The sequence below is a fragment of the Castor canadensis genome, chromosome 8 (assembly GCF_047511655.1).
Source record: "Castor canadensis chromosome 8, mCasCan1.hap1v2, whole genome shotgun sequence".
In the NCBI taxonomy this organism is placed as follows: domain Eukaryota; kingdom Metazoa; phylum Chordata; class Mammalia; order Rodentia; family Castoridae; genus Castor; species Castor canadensis.
In genome coordinates this window covers 28,244,534-28,266,743 of record NC_133393.1, presented here as the reverse complement: position 1 = coordinate 28,266,743, position 22,210 = coordinate 28,244,534, and the positions used below count along the sequence as shown (strand labels likewise).

At 40.4% G+C, this 22,210-nt stretch overlaps 1 protein-coding gene across 1 annotated transcript; it reads left to right on the top strand.

The window, feature by feature from the left end:
• The first annotated feature begins 524 nt into the window (after nt 1-524).
• Nucleotides 525-16,464, top strand: LOC109694831 (zinc finger protein with KRAB and SCAN domains 4-like). Its single transcript, XM_020177021.2, has 6 exons — nt 525-581; nt 7,518-7,987; nt 9,331-9,478; nt 9,793-9,857; nt 10,146-10,266; nt 11,298-16,464. Exons 2-6 carry the CDS (start codon nt 7,568-7,570, stop codon nt 12,146-12,148), a joined length of 1,605 nt encoding a protein of 534 aa, XP_020032610.2. The 5' UTR covers nt 525-581; nt 7,518-7,567; the 3' UTR covers nt 12,149-16,464.
• The last annotated feature ends 5,746 nt before the right edge of the window (nt 16,465-22,210 follow it).

Sequence of the window (22,210 nt, the reverse complement as noted above, 5' to 3'; positions counted from 1 at the left end):
CTTTCCTCCTGTAATTGTCTTTTTAAAATTGTTTTCTAACTTGTGATGGTGATGGAAAATGTAATTGTGAATACCATTTTTTTAATACAGCAACTGTGCTAAACTTATTAATCATCATAATTTGAGTGTTAGATTGTCTTGGGTCATGCTCCTTATAAATAATGTTTTAATTATGTAATGCAATTAGCTCTAAAAATTTAAAAAGTGTATGTTAACACTCTTCCTCTCACCCTTGTATTCTCTTTTCACTCAGTTTCTAATTCACCTGTGACAGGTGATCACTATTATTAATTTTCTTAGGTATTTTCCCAGGGTTTCTTTGTGACTACACAAGCATTTTTTTCTCTTCTATCTATTCATAAAGGCAGTAAACACACAGAATTTGGGCCTTGCTCTTTTCCCTTTGTTATCACTGGAAAAATCATCTTTCAAAAGTCTCTTTAACAGCAAAGAGGGGAAGGGAGGAGGAGAGGTGGGAAGCCAGCAAACGACCGAGTGCCTGTCAGGGAGGTGGCTAGAGAGGCCCGGAAGTGGCCTCGGTGCCCCGCCCTGCGGGTGGCTTGCTACTTTCGGACACTTTTGTGAGTATGGGGTGAGTGGGAGACACCGTTGGGCGCCCGCTTTGCTGTGGGTTAGGTCCCCTCCCGTGGCTGTCCTGCCAGCCTGCGGTTCTTTTGTTCCGGGCAGGGTGCGTTTGCGGGCATCTGTGTGTGGAAAGCAGCCTTTTCCCGGCGGGTCCCCGCAGCCGGGGCTCCCAGGGAGGGAGGGAGACCCTGGGACGGGCGCGGCCGGGATGCGCTTGCGGCGAGTCCCGCGTGGGCACCCTGGGCACCTGGTCGAGGGCCTTCTCCGGGCGTCTGGGTTTGGTCCCTCGGGGCGTTTGGAGATGGGATTCTTGGGTCCCCTAGGTGAGCTTTGATAATGGGAGCGGTTACCTTTTTGCCGTTCCTGGAGATAAGGTCGGTTCCAGGGTCTTTACATTATTCTTGTGTTACTGGACCAGAGCCAGAATTTTGGAGTCGGAATGCCCGATTGGAATCCGGCCTTCACCACTTATTGTCTGGGTGACTTCTGCCCACTATTTAAACTTTTCTGTGTCTTATTTTATTGCTTTTTAAAACGAGGAACAGGTTATCACCTAGCTCACTGGGTTGTGAGGATTAAATTAGTATGTGTAAGGTGCTTAAAATAGTACCAGACACAAAATAGGCACGATTTAAAGATTTGCTATTACTGTTCTTAAGATTACTACTTTTCTAACTATGACAGCATATTACCTTCAATGAGGAGTCTTGGTGACTAGCTTTTTGTTACTGATTTTTTAATTTTAGTATCATCATCAGAAATGGATGCTTTCTGAATTTTAGGAGGGAAAAATAAGATATTTTGAAGAATTGTCAATCCCAAAACAGACAAAAAAATTCGTTTTGCTGTGCATTGTGATGCTCAGACTCACAATGTTTTAAAACTTGGGGACACGTTTTCTTTGGCTTGAAACTCAGGAGGAGCAAGAGAGGTCTCTAACAGTGAGGAAGGACTAGGACTCCTGGTGTAAGCAGAAATCATCTGTCTTGCTCAGTGCTGGGGATCTGCAGGTTTTCTCCCAGAGGGAGACATGAATATTACCTGAGTTCATGCTAAACCCTACTTTCAACTTCAACATCACAGGCTTCGGTGTAGTATTCTCTTTTCTATATGTGTAACTTTCTTCTGAGCATGAGGAACCTTGCCTTCATTGCCTTCAATGTATTTACTTATCTGAGAACATTTCCTATTTGTAAACAATTTCCTATTCCTTCTTATTCTGCTCATTTGGGCTTAGGCCCCAAATAGGACAGGTGGTGAAGCCTGAATGAGGGCTGGAGAATAACTGGTAGAAATGTTTCAGCCCTGATTTTCCTGCCGTAGCCTCCCTCCTCTTGCCCCCTGGACAACCTCCTCACTTCACTTGGGCTTCAGATTTACTTTGGGCTGACTGTGGCCTTCTATCTCACCTCCCTTGGCCCCACCTAAATGCTTTGGAATGCGTTATTCAGGAACAAAGAAAGGTAAGATTTTTATCTCATTTTTAAAATTGTTTTGGGGAAATTTCAAACATAAGTATAGAGAAGAAATTACAAGTGGCCCCAAATGAGTATTGCCATTACTCAACTTCAACAACCATCGTCTCTTGGCATTTTCTTTCATTCTTTTCCCTCTCCTCCTCTTTCCTTCCATTTCTCCCTTCTTCCCTTCCTCCCTCCCTTCTCTTTTTCATGCCTCCTTCCTTCTTTCCCTCTTTTGTCTTTGTCTCCTCCTTCATCTCGCTTCCCTTTCTTTCATTTATAGAAAATTGGAGGCCAAGACATCCTATCAGTCTATCCATGGATACAGGCACTTCAGTGCTAATTTCTTACCTATAGGGGCTTTTATATTAACTATGTATCATTACACAGGGAACAAAATTGACAGTAATCCCTTAATATCATTGTGTTCAAGCTTTCCTGATTAGTTCACCATTTTGTTTATTTGCTAAGTCTATTCAGTCTCTTTTAAAGTCTATAACAATCCCCTTTCTCACCCTCTCTTTTTTTTTCAATATTGTGGTTGAACTCAGGGCCTCATGCTTGCTAGGCTGGTGCTTTACCACTTGAGCCACTCTGGTAGCCCTCTCCCCCTCCTTTTAAAACAAGTCTATTTGCTGAAGAGCCTGGGTCTTCTAAACTATAAAGTATCTCACATTCTGGCTGATTGGCTTTTTTTAGTATCTTTAAATTATTAGTTCTTGAACTTACCTACACTTTGGAATCATACAGCAAGTTTTAAATATCACTGATATCTGAGACCCACCCCCTGAGTCTGATTTAATTAATCTTGGTTGCAGCCAGGGATCAGGAAGCTGTAAAGGTTCCCCCAGGGAATCTAATGTGTAGCAAAGTTTGAAAACCTTTCATTTGATTTGCTCTTATATTTTACCTGCACACTAGCATCTGGATCTGAAGACTTGATTAGGTTTAGGCTCACTTATTTGGGTAATATTAGCTCAGGTAGTATTGTACCATATCTATAGCAGCTCATTAGGGGAAGTATTTTCTGGCACTTTTCCTTTATAACAATTGACGAATTTTTCAGTTTCCTAACTTCCTTCCATCTCTGTTATCCTTTGAACTATAGAAAGATGGAAGAAGAATCAAAAATTCAGTGGGGGTATGGACTTGGAAGCATTTTTCCCTTAGTAACCTCTACCAATCTTACATTTTCTAGCCTCTCCATCCCACAGAGCAACTCACTGACATCTCAGCTCAATCAATTCTGTTTAAAATCTAGTTTCATCTGGTTCAGGTCTCCCTTTCCTTTTAGGACAAGCAAGGGTCTCATGGCTCCTGGGAACACCTTTCAAGAGAGGGATTAACCTGTGAGAAACTGAGGCATGGAATGGCTAAGAAGTAATAGGTCCAAGGTCAGATAGGTAATAGTGGCAGAGGTGGGATTTGAATCCAGTATCCATATTCTGACTATGACATGGGATAATTTGCCCAGCCTGGTTTGGCATTGGTTATGCATACTGCTGTCTGTGCTGTGAGACACATTAGGCAGCATCTGAATGCTCATTTGTCACTCATCTTGGCAGCCTTCTAACCTCCAAAATTCCACAGTGAGGGAAAGGCAGGACATCTTTCCCTTTACCCCTTATGAGACTCCCCATGTACCTCCCCAGGAATTTCTGCAAGGGTGGTAGACCCCAGTCCCTGTTTCCATCCACCTGCTGCCTGGTGTTCAGCCAAGTGAAGCTTAGGAATCCTTATGTTAGCTGTTTCTGTTCCCTGGCAGCAGCCTTTGCTCTTACCCACCTGCTAGATGATTCCCTTTTCTTGTTTGTAAGCTCACAGGCCCATAAATTTATGGCACTGCAACATATCAGCAGATTTTCTAATCTAGAATTCTACATTTTCACTCTTTATGGCAGTCATTTTAAGCCCTCAAGCAGAGTCTGGAGTTGTTTTTGATTGTCATGACTAGGGTGGATGATGTTATTAGTGGGTAGCAGCTAGGAGTGCCACTAAATGTCCTAATTTACAGAACAAGTCCTCCTGCTCTCCATGACACAGAATTACTCCCACCTAAAATGACAATGAGAAACCTGACTACAGAAATGACTGTTAGCCTAATGCTTTTACATTCATTCATCCTTTTACTTAAAATCCAACCTTATTCTGTGTGTACTATGTCAGTACCTGGGGAATACAAAGATGAATAAGCTAAGGACAGACCGTGTTCAAAAAACTTGCACTCTGCCTGGCACTGGTGGCTCACGCCTATAATCCTAGCTACTTGGAAGGCAGACATCAGGAGGATTGCAGTTTGAGGCCAGTCTGGGCAAAAATAGAGACCCTGTCTCAAAAAATTCCCAACACAAAAAGGTTTGTGGAGTGGCTCAAGTGGCAGAGTGCCTACCTAGGAATTCAGGACCTGAATTCAGACACCTGTACCACCAATAAACAAACAAACAAAACAAAAACACTTATACTCTATCAGCATGAGTAATTTTTCACAGAAAGCAAGGATTAACAAATAGTATTGTTGGATTTGGGGGTGAGGGGGGCTGTGCTGGGGATTGAACTAAGCGAATGTATCTCCAACCTCCAGCTTGTTTTTTTTTTTTTTGGCGGTACTGGTGTTTGAACTCAGGGCCTACACTTTGAGTCACTCCACCAGCCTTTTTTTGTGATGGGTTTTTTTCAAGATAAGATCTCATGAACTATCTGCCTAGGCTGGCTTGGGACAGCAATCCTCCCGATCTCTGCCTTCTGAGTAGCTAGGATTATAGGTGTGAACTACCAGTGCCCAGCTCTTACTTATTTTGTACCGAAGAGAGGAAGTGCTATGGGAGAAGGCAGTCATCTGTCCTAAGCTGGTTGAAAATGGCTCTAGAGAGGAGGGGACATTTAAATTGGGTTTGGGAGCTTGAATACTGTTTACTGTGCAGAGATATGGCAATAGGGATGTAAATACTGTACTAGCAGTAAACAGCTTGGCAGGTCAGCTGCTGACCTCTTGCAAATTCAGGGAAACTTTGTGCCTATTTAAAAAAACAGACGACTGACTGGGAGCATGACCCAAGTGTATAGGTTCAAGTGCCAGTACTCTAAAAAAATTAAATAAATAAAAATGAAAACAAAAAACCAGATGCCTCTATTGAGTATACGTAGTCTGGAGGGTCCAGGTTTGTGAGCGGTAACTGAGCTCCTACTAGTATCCCTTCAACTGGGTGCTCTGAGCAATGCACAACATGCATGACCCTGTGATATGCCCATATTTCATAGGACTCACCAGTTCATGGGAGCAGAAGATCAGTGGGGTATGTTGTAAAAATTGGTGCTTTATCTGGCAGGGGAATGCCTTGGTTAGGTATTTTAGAGAGCTCTCTGGTAGCAGCCAGAGGATGAAGTAGGAAGTTGGTAGGGTTGGAAGCACTTAGCAGGCTGGAGACAATTACAAGGGCCTGTGCCATGCTGATAGCAGGGAGGATAGAGAGAAGGAACAGATCCGAGACATTCCAGGGGTAAAATAGATTGCAGTAAGTGACCCATGTGGAACTGAATAAGAAGAGCAAGATTCTGCGGAAGCCTAGCAGGTGGTACTGCAGTAGCTAAAAATGCCATACTGGGGAAGGAATAGGAGAAGCAGCAAGAAAATCGGTTTGGTTTGGGATGATCGAATTGGATGTTTGCAAGATTTCCAGGTAGAACTGTCTGGAAGGCAGCTCAGGATAGGGATGAAGAATCCTTAGCTTAGAAATAGGAGTTAAAATCTTGCAAGTGATTCAAGAATATGGAAAGAAGGGCTGGGGGACTGGATCAAGTGGTAGAGCACTTGCCTAGCAATTGTGAGGCCCTGAGTTTAAACACCAGTATAACCCCCCCCAAAAATGCAAAGAATGAGGAAAGAGAAAAGGATCAAGAACACACTCTTACTTAAAAGAAGAACAGCTCCGTGAATTATGCTATTAACTGACATTAATATAGTACTTACCACATGCTAGATACTATTCTAAGAGCTTCATACATAAACTTAGTGCTCAGCTGTCTGCTATTATGCTTTCTACAGATAAGAAAATGAGGCACAGAGATACATACTTTACGGAGATCACCCAGATCAAGCCAGGATAGTTAGGAAAGTCTGTGCACCTAACCAGACTGTGATGGAGTGCTGAGGACAGATACAAAGAAGGCAAACAGGAGAGAACAAGGTTCCTGGATGTAGGAACAAGTGAGTTTCTGGAAGCAAATGGCAGCATTAGTTTGGTCACCTAAATAGCCAACTGAAGGAAATACCTCTGGTTACTTCTGCAGGAGCAGCCTTAGGGCCTTCTCATGGTCTGCTGTCTATCGTGTTGAAGGCTTAGTGGGAGGTGAGAACTGGATTCTGAGCCTGGAGGGCTTTCTTTCAGGAAGTTTGGCCCTGAAGGGGAGGAAAGAGAGTGGCAGATGGGAGGATGTCAAGGCCCAGGGACAGCCCTTGCACTCTCCAGGGCACGGACTTGATGTGCCCTGCTTCTTTGATGTTTCTGAGAGAAACAGAAGTTCTTCCAACTAAAAAAGCCTAGGGAAGCTCTACTTTCAACTGAATTTAAGCATCAATTTTAGGTCATTTGTTTGGGGGAATCTTACATGAGAGAAACTAGAGTATCACTAACAAGCAACCAGGGTTTAAAACTTCAGTGGTATTTCTTCTGATGTAGGGCCTGCCATCTTTTTTTCCCCTTTCCCTAAGTGTGACTTGACCACAAAGAAAACCTACTATCCTTTTTCCTATTGTTGCCTAATAGTTTACCAGACATTTACAGCTTAAAACAAAAATCTATTTATTCCAGTTCTGTAGATCAGAAAGTCAGGCAGACTCAGCTGAGTTCTCTGTTTAAGGTCTTCTAAAGCCAAAATCAAAGTGTTGGTAGAGCTAAGCTCTGCTTTACAGACTCTGACATGGAATCCACTTAAAAGTTCATTGAGGTTGTTGGTAGAATTAAGTTGCTTGTCATCAGTCTGATCATTCTGATGAGCTATCTCATATTCAAAGTCCTACCCTGGACATGATGGTGTACCCCTATAATCCCAGCATTTGTCAGGAAGTGGAGGCAGGAGGATAAAGAGTTCCAGGCCTGGACTACATAACAAGATCCTGTCTTAAAAATTAAACCAAAATGAAGTGCTGGGGACTGGGCAGGAAACCCTTGGGGTCATCTTAGAATTGGACTAATCACAGACCTGGTTGCTGAGGGACCACTCTTAGCCAATCCCTGAGGGGCTTCCTAGAGAGTTCAAGAAGAGCTCTGGGTCTTCACTGAAAGTTGAGTGTTCTCTCTTAGTCAAGGGTGTGGGAGGTGTTCAGGTCTACTCCCACAGACATCCTTCCCGGAGCTTACTGTGGGGTTCAGGTTTGTGTGATGAATCATCTACTTATGAGGCCCAAGAGGCACTTGAACATAAAGAAATCTCCACAGTTACATCATAGATGTAACAGGCATTTCCACCTTTCAGGAATCTCTTGAAAACCTACAGGTGTCGCGGGAAAACTGCCTTGTCTAAAGATGGCGAGACAATCGAGGGAAAGCGCAGCTCTGGATGACCAATCTGCTGAAGACCACATGGGGCTTCTGGTCATAAAAGTGGAGGAGGAAGAGGCTTCCACCTTTGCTGAGACCAGTTCGCCAGGCAGCCCCGCCCGGGGCCCCGAGCACTGCCGCCAGCGCTTCCGTGCGTTCCGCTACCCCGACGCTGCGGGGCCCCGGGAGGCGCTGGGCCGCCTGCGGGAGCTCTGCGGACAGTGGCTGCGGCCAGATGTGCACAGCAAGGAGCAGATCCTGGAGCTGCTGGTGCTGGAGCAGTTCCTCACCATCCTGCCCGGGGACCTGCAGGCCTGGGTGCGGGAGCAGCATCCAGAGAGTGGGGAGGAGGTGGTGGTGCTGTTGGAGTATCTGGAGAGGCAGCTGGATGAGCCTATGCTGCAGGTAGAAAGAACGGGGTTTAGTATCTGAGAGCTCTGCTCCGTGCATCCTGAAATCTCAAAATCCCAGCGAAGGGCATTCCTTAAGATGCAGGAGTTCTCCGTCGCTTTGTACCCTTGCACTAAGGCAAAATACCCTGAATCTTTTCTTAGATATTATGCTTAAATACATAAAGGAATGTAAAGGATTGCAAGAGAACTCAATCTTACTAAAATTCAGTTAGCAAAATATCAAACAAATTTGTGATAAAGTTATTATATATGTGCTTTTAGTTAATGTGCTGAATAAGACACCTAGGGACGAGCTAATAACTGGTCATTTCAAAGAGGTGATAATTGTGAATGACTTTGAAGATATTTTCTTGTTCTAATGTGCTGTGGAAGCATTTGCGGTTTCAACTGGTGACAAAGTACTGCAACTGCTTATGCCATGTTAATTTGCTGCTTCTATTCATAATTGAAAGAAATGCTAATTTTTTTTTTCTTAGAAACTAGTAAGACTAGTTTTTTTCTATCCAAGCCTATCCTTTTGGTAGAAAATGGATCAGTTTTTACTTCCATCTTCTGGCCTGTTTTATGAGACTATTTCCTCTTTGCATCATTCAGACCTTGTACACCTTCTTTCAGAGGACACATGGCCAGAACCTTCTAGCCAGTGACCAGATCACTAAAGTTCTTGAGTTAGATCTGTAACAGTGAAAAAAAATCTCAAGTCTCAGCTTAACTCCAAAAGGATGTGGAAAATTCTGAGCTGCACACGAGAAAGTAACCTGAAAAACTATAATGTAACTGGAAGGAAACCTGAATTTAATACCCATGTCAGGTCCAGTTAGGTGATTTCACTTACTGTCATTTTGTTTACTGGTTCCAACAACTATATAAACTAGAAATTATTATCCTTAATTTTCAGATATAAAAGATGTTACTATTTTTAAAGATTTTCTCACTATTTTCCAAAGGGCTTTCATAAGCACACAAATACGTGTAATAAGGCATAGTGTAAAGGTTAAGTGTGGACTCTGGAGTAATTTTACATGAGCATCCATCTTAGCATTGTCAGTTACTGACTGAATGACCGTTAACTCACTGTGCCTCAATTTCCCCATCACAAAATGAGGATAACAGTATCTCCCTTATAAAGTAGTTGTTGTCTTTGTTAAATGAGTTTATATTTATTTTGGAGTTTTCTTTTTTGGCAGTATTAGGCAGGTGCTCTATCACTTGAGCCACACTGTCAGCCCTGAGTTTGCATTTATAATGCTTTTGGAAGCAGTGCCAGGCACTGCTGTAGTGCTGTAGATGTGTCTGATGAATCAGTGAAAATAAAAATAAATGAATGACTTCTAGGTCCCAGGTGGTGATCAGGAGCAAGAACTACTCTGTTCCAAGGTGGTACTGTTGACATCAACCCAAATCACACAAAGTAGCCAATTCCAGCCAATGAAGCCTCTGTTCAAACAAGAATCTCTGGGATCCCAGCCTTTACAAGACAGAGGTGAGTATTATCCAGGCTATATGATTTTTGTGTGTGTGTGGTGCTGAGGATCAAAGTCAGCCTTACACATGCTAATCAGTCTACCACTGAACTACATTCGCAAGCTCTTGCATGGTTTTGCATATCTACAGAGAATAAGATCTCTTAGGCTATAGGATTAGATCTGGTAGGGATCAAGTATTTTGGAAAGGAATTTAGTCTGTATAAATTTGGTTTTGCGGAAATTAACTAATTTATTTTTTAAACTTGTATTCCACAAGAAAGAGAGGCTGAGTGTCAGGGTAGATCTCACCCAGAGCTTCTTTTCTTCTTAGTTGCCCAAGGAGGCAGTTGCAGAGAAGACACAATGGTAGCTGCCAAGCTCACTGCAGAGTCCCAGGTGAGCCTGGAGCCCATCTCCTTCTCTTAATGCCTTTACTACCTTGTGCTTCTTGAAATGTTTCTCCCTCACCATTCCATCTTTACCCCCTTGCTAGGTCCTCCACCCAAGTCCTAGATAGGATGGGAATTTCCTCATCTTTCCCAATGATGCTTATCCCTGTCTAACTTCATATACATGCACACTTAACAACTTCTCCAAATTTATTACTAGTTTGGAAAATTGATTGTGCTTCCCAGATCTTTCCTATTTCCATCTCTTTGGTCACCCCTTCTTCTATTTTCCTAGGGGTTACTGAAAATGGACGATGTAGTCCTGACCCTCTCCCCTGGGTGGACACAGCAGGAGTCATCTCAGATGAACTTCTATAGAGATGAAAAGCAGAACTGTGGCAACGTGGTCTCCCTCGGTAAGACTGAAGAGCACTAATTCTCTCTCCTAAGGTTTCTTGGCGTCCTTTGTGTACTGGAACTTACTAGCCCTGATAGGCTGTTAGATGCTGTTGAACCCATTATGTTTGGATTCCGAACCATATATTTTTGAAACCCTGTTACTAACTCCTTAACCCTTGTGATCTTGCTTTCTTTGCCTTGCCAGTATTCTAGTCAAGGTGAGTACATGGAAGGTGCTCAACAAATGTTAACTGTTGGAGTTTAAAAGTAGAGCACTTGCCTAACATGCATGAGGCTATGGGTTCAGTTCCCAGCACCTTTTAAGAAAAAGTTGATTTCTTCCACTTCCTTTCCTGTTCCTACCCATGCCTGAGGAAAAAGCCAAGGGGACTCTTCTGGAATGTGCCATGGAAGCATAGAGTGTGTGAGTTAGAAGATTAACTGCAGACCCTAACCTTAGAGGTGAGGGTGTAGAGGCACAGAGGGTTATCTGACTCATCAGAGGTCACATAGCTCATTGGTGGCACAGTGGACTCTCCATCTTAGATCTTCCAGGACCAATGTCTATTCTGTTTGGGGACACTGCCTCTTCTTGGGGCGCAATTCAAACTGACCAATTTCTGAGTCTTCATTTTGAGTTCTTATATAAAACTTTAAAAATCCTTTAACTTGTCCAGTTTACTGCATTTTCTGTGCTTAGCCCTTAAGGTATCTAATCCTAGGTGAATGGCCCTACCTTACTATTATTAGAGTTTTGAGGCCCATCCACCCCACTGCTACAGTGTTTTCCCCGCACAGTCCTTGGTTCACACCACCCTCCCTCCACTCCCTCCTTTCCCAGTTGTACGCTTCTTCCAATGGCCCCATCGCCATTCTCAGGTCTCCCCAACACTCATATTGTTACCTTTTATTCCCATCTTTATTCCTGCACCTAAATCCTCATCCTTGGCATGCAGTCCTCTGCATTTCTTACCTCCTTGCTATTCATCACAGAGCTTTCCTCATATGTAGGGCAAAATTGACAGTCATTGGCCATTTGTTGTTTCAGGTGGTGAAATGCAGTCTAAGACCAGGGGTTTGACTCCAGCTGAACTTCCTGAGCAAGAGCCTGAGCAGATGTCATGCCACCTAGGTGAAGACATTGCCGAGATTCCTACATGTACAGAAGCTGGTGAACAGGAGGCCAGGTTACAAAGAAAGCAGAAGAGTACCACAGGGAGTAGGCGGCACATTTGCCATCAATGTGGAAAGAGTTTTGCTCAGAGTTCAGGCCTAAGTAAGCACAAGCGAATCCACACTGGAGAGAAACCCTATGAGTGTGAAGAGTGTGGCAAAGCCTTTATTGGGAGCTCCGCCCTCGTCATTCATCAGAGAGTTCACACTGGTGAGAAGCCCTATGAGTGTGAAGAATGTGGCAAGGCCTTCAGTCACAGCTCAGACCTTATCAAACACCAGAGAACCCACACTGGGGAGAAGCCCTACGAGTGTGATGACTGTGGGAAAACTTTCAGCCAGAGCTGCAGCCTCCTTGAACATCACAGAATTCACACTGGGGAGAAGCCATACCAGTGCAACATGTGTGGCAAAGCCTTTAGGCGTAGTTCCCATCTCCTAAGACATCAGAGGATCCACACTGTGGATAAAAATGTTCAGGAGCCTGACTGGGAAGGTCAGGGTAGAATGGAAAACCAATGGGAAAATACTGAAACTCCTGTGTCTTATAAATGTAATGAGTGTGAGAGAAGTTTCACTCAAAATACAGGTCTTATTGAACATCTAAAAATCCACACTGGTGAGAAACCCTACCAGTGTCATGCGTGTGGAAAAGGCTTCACCAGAACTTCATACCTGGTTCAACATCAGAGAAGCCACATAGGGAAAAAAAATTTGTCACAGTGACCCATGCCATACATACCAGGGTTGGTGCTATTTTGTCATTGAACTGAAGCCACCCTGGACCCCTTACCGGCTACAAATGCTATGAGCTGGGGCCTTACCAATACACACCAACAGGTGTTAGAATATATAGAGTCTGGCTGAGATAGAGTATCTTCTACATTCCATAAGGTGACTAGAAAAATACTTATCTTCCATCGGAAACTATGGGAGAGTTGTCTGGAAGAGGAAGGACCAGAATTGGAATTAAATATGCTTCCAGAGTGGCTAATTGCCTTCAGCCAGCACTTGATGTCTATGGGGTAGATGGCTGTGATTTGGAGGCTGGTACACTGATCATTCTTTTTGATTATAATGAACCCACCACTGTTGATCAAATTCATGAAGTCTTACATCCCCCCTTCTATGCCTTGTACACAGATGCTATACACATTCATTAGATGTACCAGTGAGATTTCCTACAGGTAAGCTGCACAAACTGTATCCTCACTAAGTTCACACTCCAGGCCAGTGATTCACAGCAAATAGTTAAACCAAGTATTACTTTTGGCCTCAAACTCTATTAATTAATGTGCAGCAGTCTTGATCTTGATTCCTGTATCACCTGTGTGATAACAGCTCCTTAATTATTCACAATGAGAATTTAAGCCATTAAATTTTCTCTTCTGGCTACCTATTTCCTTTAAACATACTTTATAGACCATCTTTTTTCTTTTTTTCCTCATAATTGTGAAAATTTCAGTCTTGTGGATTCGAGAAAACTTTTTTTTTAGTCAGCACTTTTTTTTTTACAAGGAGTAATTGTGTATCTTTCAAATAGTTGTTTCTACAAAAGTTTCAGGATGTCAGGCAGAGAGTCTGGCTCAAGTGGTAGAACACCTGCCTAGCAAGCACAAGACCCTGAGTTCAAATCCCAATACAGCCAAAAAAAAGTTTCAGGGCCACTGGCTTCTTACAAACTTTGTTAGTCTATCCTTCTTTTTTAGAAATATGCTTTCATTTTTGCATATACTCACCCTTCTCACTTGGTTTTGGCACCAGCAATCTTCTATATTTATAATACCAGCATAAGACTCTGGAATTTGGAGATAGCAAACTTTTCTGTTCATATTTCACAGCAGTTTTGTTGTGACATTCTCTCCTCCTATATGTATATTTATTAGGAATTGAGGTGTCATCCAAAATCCTTAGTAGATTTCTCCAAGTCATTTTTTTAAACAGTTTCCAGAGCTTGGTACTTCAAGGTTTTCAGGGATCTAGAAAATCTGACAAATCTTAATGTAAATTATTTGTATTACAGTGTTAAAACATTATTTTGCTGTATGAATTAAGATGAAAAAATTCATCTTATGATTTCTAAACTTTCTGAACATACATTAAGATTCTGCAGATTAACAAAATCAGAATGTATGTGAATATAAATATATGTGTTGGGGATCTATTTAAGGAATTGGTTCATGTGAGTATGAAGGCTCAGAAATCCCAAGTTCTGCATTTTGTAAGCTAGAGACCCAGGAGGGAGCTAATGGTGTGAGTTTCAGTCCAAAAACCAACAGGTTTGAAACCCAAGAAGAGCGAATGTTTCAATTTGAGCCTGAAGGCTAGGAAAGGCTAATATCCCAGACCAAGACAATTAGGTAGAAAGAGTATCCGTTATTTGAGGGCAAGTCAGATGTGTTCAGGCCTTCAACTGACTGGATGAGGGAGGGGGCAATCTGCTTTACTGAATCTACTGATTCAAATATTAATCTCTAAAAACACTTTCATAAATGAAAAAACAAAACACCTCACAGGCATACTAAGGATAATGTTTGGCATCCCGTGGCTCGGCAAAGTTGACACATAAAATTAACCATCAGAATACTGTAGGTTCAGGTACTAAATCATTAAAACTTTTAATCTGGTCCCACCTTTTGATCTCTAGGTTTTTCATTTAGCAATAGTAGTCTGGGAAGGATGTTTGCAGCCTCTCTGCTTATAGATCAGCATAGAGAGGGATGGCATGAGGCTGAGAGGTAAGAAATAAATGATTGGCTTACCAGTATCCAGAGTACCCTCAGCATCTAGCAGAGTTCCTGTTGAGTGAATAATTTTAAAAACTCGCTGATTCACTTGTTTTTTGTATTAATCTAAAATCCCGGGTACTTACTGCTACAGACCAAAGCATTTGACATTCCTGTTTTCGGAAATAAAAGTTCACTATTTCTAAACAAGTTGTCTTTTCAACCATTCATTCGGTAAACATGATCATGATAGGTCAGGTGCTAATGTTCTTTCCCTTGAGGGGCATGATAACTAACTGCTCTCCTGACTTTTTAACCTAAGGTATGTTATCCATGCTTGTACTCATTTCGTCAACCTAACAGTCCTTCAGGGGAATGACTGCATCATGGCTGCCCGGCAATTGCATGTCTCCACATAGACCAGGACTTAACACAGCTGCTCCAAGTCCTGTCATCCACCTTGAACCTAAGTGCACAGTTTCGTGAGGACCATTTCCCACTTAGCAATCTATCTACCATGGAGGCTGCCATGACTTACTTTCCTTGAGGAATAAGGCTTTCTAACACTCCCCATTTAAAATGCCACAAGCTTATAAAACTGTCTGCAGTATGGTATGAACACTTCACCAAAAGAATGGCCCACTCTAGTGATACAGCATTATGGCCTCTTTTGGTGTCATCCTGTGGGAAAAGGGACCAAAGGAGCTTGCACATCTTGTACTCTTGATTTTGCTTTCTATATAAATTTAAAAACTGTTTCCGGTTCTTTTCTGTCAGCCCTTTCCCAACAAATTTAGTGTCAAACATGGAGTTAGTAATGTCATAAAATGCCCTTTTAGAAGACAGATACAGTCATGCAGGACAGGGATGTGATGACTTCCTGAGATTTGGTAGTTCTTGCCTAAGTGGTGGGTAAGAGGGGAGGAGTGTCTTCCATTATTGCACCTATAATGGTAGGTTAACAGGATAGGGATTAATTCTCCATGATCCAATAACATGCTACCCACTGATGAAAGCTTGGAGGTAAGTCACTGCAGGTCGGATTAAATCTAGTTACCTTAGCTTTTAATGAGTTTGTTGAGGCTGAGTGGACAGCTAGCATTTTTTTTTAATCTTACTTTTAAGACAAAGTCTCATCTTGAACTTGAGATCCTCTTGCTTCAGCCCCGCATGTGCTATAATTACAGTAGTGCACCATTACCCTCGGCTTGCTACTAAAAATTAAGCATCAGTGCAAACCTGTGTTTACAGGTGTGGAAGTGGTATTTCCATGCTCGTTGATCTTCTCCCTGTCCTACATCCTAACCACAGTTTTAAAAACGATGGTGCTCTAGTCAATTTTGCAGGATAGACTCTTCCACATCACTCCTACAATCCTTGAGCTATTCCACTCAGGATGTAAGTCATCTCTTTGTCTAGCATATCACACTACTGCATACACACTACCCTCTTGTTGAAAACTCATAGCCAAAGTATTGACCAAAATTATGGTAAAAGTGGTGAGAATGGACATATTTTCCTTGGTCCTAATCTTTTGGGAAAAGCCCTTCCACAAAGGAGTATGAAGTCAGCTGTAGGTGCTCTGTAGATGGTCTTTATGAAGTTGGGGGCGTTCTCAAAATTTCTAGTGAACTGAAAGTTTTTGTCACAAGTGAGTGTTGGATTTTGTCCAGTGCTTTTCCTATGCCAATTACATGATCAATATTTATTCTGTAGTCTGTTAATACGATGGAAAAATAATTTTTTAATGTTGAAAGTCCCACATATTAGAATAACTCTCACTTAGGCATGATGTCTATTTTTATGACAACCTAAGTTCAACTTGGTAATATTTTGTGGAGAGTTTTTGCATTTAATGATGAATACTGGATTGTAGATTTTTTATTTCATACTGCCTTTGTCTCTTTACAGTATTAGGTTAATCCTAGCTTTATAAAATGAGCTGGGAAGCTCTTCTATTCTCTGGACAAGATTATGTAAAAATTGGTGTTAAGTCTTCCACACATATTTGGTAGAATTGTCTAATGAGGACCTCTAAGAAGAATTTTTTAATTATGAATTCAACTTAATAGTCAAAAGAACATTCTGATTATGTGTTTCATTTTGGTTTCTGTGCTTGCTGAAGAATTGGTCCCTTTCTTCTAAGCTGTCAAACTGATGGGCATAAAGTTGTTAACAATCTGCCCTTATGATCCTTCTAATAGATGCAGGATTTGTAGTGATATCCCTGGCCTCATTTCTGTATTAGAAAATATTTTTGTCTTGTCAGTCTTGCTAGTTTGTTTTACTGATATTTTGGAGACAGCTTTTTGTTTCATTGATTTTCAGATGTTTTCCTGTTCTCAATTTCATTGATTTTTTTTTTCTTGTTATCTTATGTCCTTCTTTTTGCTTTCTTGGTTTGTCTCTTGATCTTTTACACTTTTGAGGCAGGAACTTATTACAGACTATTCTTTTCTAATATCAATATTCAATATTCTTATTTTCCCTCTGCATTCTTTAGCAGTGACTGACCTATTATAATAGGTTTACACTTTAATTCCACTTTATGTTTAAATTTTTTTCCTTTGAGATTTCTTCCTTGAAATGTAAAAGAAAGAAGAAAATTACTTAGAAGAGTTTTTTGCTTAATTCCCAAATGTTTGGAGATTTTCCTTCTGTCTGTTAAGTTTGGCTCCACTGTGGCTGGATAAAAAATTCTCCATGATTTTAATTGCTAATTTGCTTTGTCTTAATGCCTAGTGTACAGTCCACTTTTGTTACTGTTCCATGGATTTTTTTAAAAAGATTAATGTTGTTCAGTTCTTTATTTTTGCTGATTTTATTGCTGGGAGTGGTATGTCAGAGGAAGTCTGCCAAAACAGAATATTTAAATAATATCCAAAGTATCATAATGTCCAGCACACATATTTTTTAAATGCTAAGAGATAAGAAAACAACCACTTGCTCTCCGAAAACTATGAGAATATCAACTCAATAGAGAAAATCATCAACAGAAGCCAACACAAAGAACACAGAGATGCTGGAATTATTTGAAAAGGATTTTAAAGCAATCATAAAAATGCTTCATTGACAATTTAGGAAAATGTTTCAAACAAAGGGGAGAAAGGAAGGGAGAGAGAGGAATGAGGGAGGGAGGGAGGGAGGAAAAGAGAAAGGCTCAGCAAAAACCAGAGGATGTAAGACCAAAATTGAAATTTTAGAACTGAGAAATACAATAGCTGAAATAAGTCCTTGGGTAAATTCAACAGTATTTGGGAATTACAGGTTTATCTAGCACTAAATTTATGTGGTCTCCATTGACACTGCAAGATATGAGAAAAAACAAAAACAAAAAAATCACCAAGGGAACTCCCTGGTTCTTTCTTGGATTGTTAAAGTTTCTGTTTTCTTTTCTCCATGTTTCAGAATTTTCATATTTGTTTTACATATAACCTCTAGGGCTTTTAGCCATACTTAGCAGGAAAAATATAAATGTATTTGCTCCATCTTGGCAGGAACTGGATGCCCATACATTATTTTTCATTTGTGTTTGTCTGTTTTTTTTACCTAATAACAATACCTACATTTCCTGATCTATAAATATTTGTTGAATAAGTCAATCAGAAACTCAGATTGTGTGGCTGCTGAAATGATAGGAATTCCTATAATGTGGCCAATGGATTGTTACTGCATTCATACATCTGACAATAAGAGTAGCTATGTCCACATTTTTTTCAAATTAATAAAAAGTAGCAAAATTAGTTATTAAATAATTATACTTGGTCTAGTAAGCACAGTATTTCAAAAGTAGGTTAAGGACAGAGAATATCATTCCTGTGGTGAAATGGGTGAAAAATCCTCTACCATTTCTAAGGATTGTTTATACCTAAAATAACTAAGTTGTGCAGAATTTGTGTGGAAAAAATTCAAACCCGTATGTTTGAGAATATCCTCAATTACCATACTTATACTTGAAACATAAAAACAGACTATATCTAAAATTAGGCTAAGTAGCTTTTATGAATCTTCAATATTACCTTCAATATAGTAACTCAATAACTACTCCAATTACAAAATAAATTGACCAAATAACAATATAATATACAAGATATATATGCAGGATTAAAGGTAAAATCAAAAGCTTCTAAGAATAGATAAATCTGGAGTCCACTATGAAGAAATTAAAGGACCAATGCAGAAACTCAAAACAAACTGGAAGCTGGGTGCCTGTAATCCTAGCAACTCAGGAGGCAGAGATCAGGAGGATCAGGGTTTGAAACCAGCCTAGGCAAGCAGTTGCCAAGACACTATCTTGAAAAAACCCATCATAAAAAATGGCTAGTAAAGTGATTCAAAGTGTAGGCCCTGAGTTCAAACAACAGCTCCCCCACCCCCCGCCTCCAAAACAAAAACACCTGGAAATATTTCACATTTCTATAGTGCAAACATTTGGGAAGGGACCTGCTGATTGATGAAATTACTCTAAAGGCTGGTACAGAATGAAATAAACACGGCAGTTTAGACATACAAATCAAAGTAATAACTCAAGCAGTGCTTAGCTCAGAATCCAGGCTTGGATGGCCCAGGAGTTGACTTAGCATGTTTTCCAACTGTAAACAAACATGAAGTTGAAAACACAGACTGTGTACTCAGGAAGGGTGGGATGGCTTTCCTCTTATAAGAGGCAGAAGAAAAGTCTGCAAAATCCCACTTCCCACACACCCCATTCACATCATCCCACACCACCAGTCATTGGGGACTCGGAAGAATAGTCTGACCACAAAATGTATGGAGTTGGAAGCCCTTAGGGCAATACCACTCTAGTACCTCAGCTGCTCAGTGCCAGCTCCAGAAGAGCCTACACTACACCTGGCCCACCTAAACCTGCAAAGTATTTAAAAAGAAAATTATGTGCCCATTTCACATGAACATTAATGAAAATGTACTCAAAAACTGACAAGCTAACCCATTAACACATTAAGAATACATCATGACATGAGATTTATTCCAAAAATGCAAGGTTGGCTTAGTATCAGGAAATTCTTTTATACAATAATAGTTAAGAGGAGAATGTGACTTCAATAATATAAGCTAGAAAACCTTATATACAATGCTGGTAATCTTATCATCTCTCAGCCTTTTCAGACCAAGTACAGAATGCAGATAATCTTGTAAAACAGTAACTGTGATACTTATGTAAAAAAAAATTAGGGATGTACAGCAGACACAACCCATGATCCTAAAACAACCACTGCAAAATTTTGAAATACAGTTTCTTTATTCAGTAATCTACTATAAACTAGGTAAGTCTCATTCTGCATAAGTGGGAACATTACCAAATTGATGAGTTTCTTAACATCTTCTCCTCTTTCAGCATGTATTAAACTTAAAAGGAAATAAGGAAGTACCTTAAAGTATTAATTAGCCATTACTATGTGTCATGTAAAAGAAAATACCTATTACTGTCTGTCAATAGACTATATGTGAAATATTTTTTCTATCTTAAAAAAATAATCTAACCAAAGCTGGAAAAAAAAAAAGCACTATATATAAGCTGCCCAGCAATTCAATAATGAAGCTCTTTCACTACATTTACTGAAAGGTTACAAGTTTTGGGGTTGTTTCGTGTGTGTGCACATGCATGCATGCCTTGGTATACCTATACAAGTCTATTTAGTTCATAAAGAAAGTATTTACTGCCAATAGTAGTCAATAATACTACAATCTATATTTGTTGACCGAATTAAAGATAGAGCAGGCATGGAGGAAATAATATGACCCCACACTGACAAAAACTCAGGATCACAGGTCCAGGAATACAGGCAGTCACTTATTTCAAAAGTCCTGGTTGCTTATATACAAGGGAAAAAGAACATCTGTTCTTTGCTCTCCTTTATCTGAAATATTCATTTAATGCTTTTACTGGCTAAAATGAGTTCAGAATACCCATTCCCCCACTCAACTTGCCTGTTTACATTTATTATATTAACTGTTCAGTGTTGTGGAGACTCTGTTGTTGACGCTTGATTTGGGGCCAATTTCTCAATCCTCCCATTTATAAAAGCCTTTTTAATATGAATTCACTGATGGTTACCAAGATTCAAGCTGTCTGAAGACATTCCCATATTTACCACACTGGCAGGGTTTCTCTGTAGTATGAATTCTCCAATGCTGAATAAAGCTGGTGATCCCATGGAAAACATTTCCACATTTATGCTTATCTCTCACAGGTAAAGACTCCTTTGTGCAGTCACTCCTGACTTAGGATAGAAGTCTTCTTACATTTTTTATACAAGGTTCTAAGGTTTCCTTGCTGAATAAAGGCCTCCTGTCATCACACTTACACATGTGGATTCTTCAACATTAAATAAGGCCACAAAGGCTACAAACTTGCCTACAGTCCTTCTTCTGATAGCACTTCTTCTGATAGATCACTTATGGTAGATCTTTTGGTAGGAAAGAAGGGACCTACTACGAACAAAAACCTTTTCAAACTTGTTGACCTCAGAGAGAGTGTGGACTCTAATTCTGAATGACTCAATAACTAAGGCCTTTACTATACCCGCTGCACTGATGTGGTTTACCAAAATTCCCCGTTCGTGATTAAGTGTCTCTAGAACTTTTTTTGTGTTAATAAGACAAGTCCTTATTTTCATTCTCAGAAACACATTTTAAAAAAATGTTCAGCCAATTCCAGTATCAGTTTGTCTATTCTGAAATAATGAGACAATAACAAGCAATGATAAAAGTAAAATCCTGAAGCATATGCCTTTTCTGAGTCTCTTAATTGGCATCTCAATTTTGTGAGTGCTTAAGAAGACATACAGGGGTCCAGTTTGAGTGAGAACTGAGCAAAAGAGAATGGCAGAGCATACAGGATTTTCTCACAAAATGTGGAAAAGAATCAGCAAATATAATTTTTTTTAAAAATGGAAACATTTCTAGTACAGAGCTGAGAAAAAATAACATCATGGAAAAGTTTAATTTGCTAGGAATTTTAAGTACTATTTATACCTACTGACTGATATGTACCATGACTACAGACCTACGAAATGCTGAATAACTTTGTTCAGTAGCTCAATAGGTAATGGGGTATGATAAAAGGTAACTTGAAGCAATAACTAAACCAGCTGCAAGATACATACTACTAATTTGATGTGGGAAAATCAGGTAAACTGGAAAATTTACAGAGGGATAACTTCTCCAGGTAATGTTCAAGCCTGAAACATAAGAAATCAACATTTTGAGTTAAAAAGGTAAAAAAACAAAACCTCACAAGTATGGCTGAGTTTCTACTTAAATAATAAGGTACATAATGGTAAGGAGAAGGGACAGAACACTACCGAGTTCTAAAGAGCTTCCCCTATGCACAGTTTTCTCTGCAGAGTTCCTTTCATTAGTTTTCTGTATCAAAAGGCAATAAAGGTGAGAGTTAAGAGAGTCTTAGTTATCCCATCTAGACATTTGATTCCAAGGTACCGTATCTGCCATAACATATCCTGTTCAATATTTTTAGCCTAGGGTATAAAAGCAATGAGATGAAGCTGGCCTTGAAAACTTAATTTGAATCTAAATCATCAGTAAAAATGATAAACAAAAAACCCAACATAGAAAGAGAAGGTTCCAGAGGTACACATGAAGCCCATGAGGAAGTTGCTAGGTAATATAGCTCAAAAAACATTTGGTGGATCTTGAAGTTTAGTTTTCTTGTCTTCTGTGCTATTTCCAAAAGCCATTCACTAGTAAAGCCATAATGATCCTCTCAACTCTTCCCATATGACTTGTCCTTCATCCAAGCTGTCACAGCAATTTTACAGCACAATTGATACCTCCTCTCTGGATCGTATCATCCTACCTAGGTTCTATAATTCTCCAGGCAGGGTTGAGGACCTGTTATAGAACCTGCTCCTTGGTATGTATTTCTGGTCTTAGCAACTGTGGGCGAAGTTCCCCGAGTCTTCTGCAAGCTATTTGAAGTCCAGGTATTTATCTGCTGGTAGAACCGCCTACAGGCTGAAGAAAGATCTGTGATTTCTTTGCTAGAGTGATTCTTGGTCTTAGGCACAACCCTCTTCTTTTA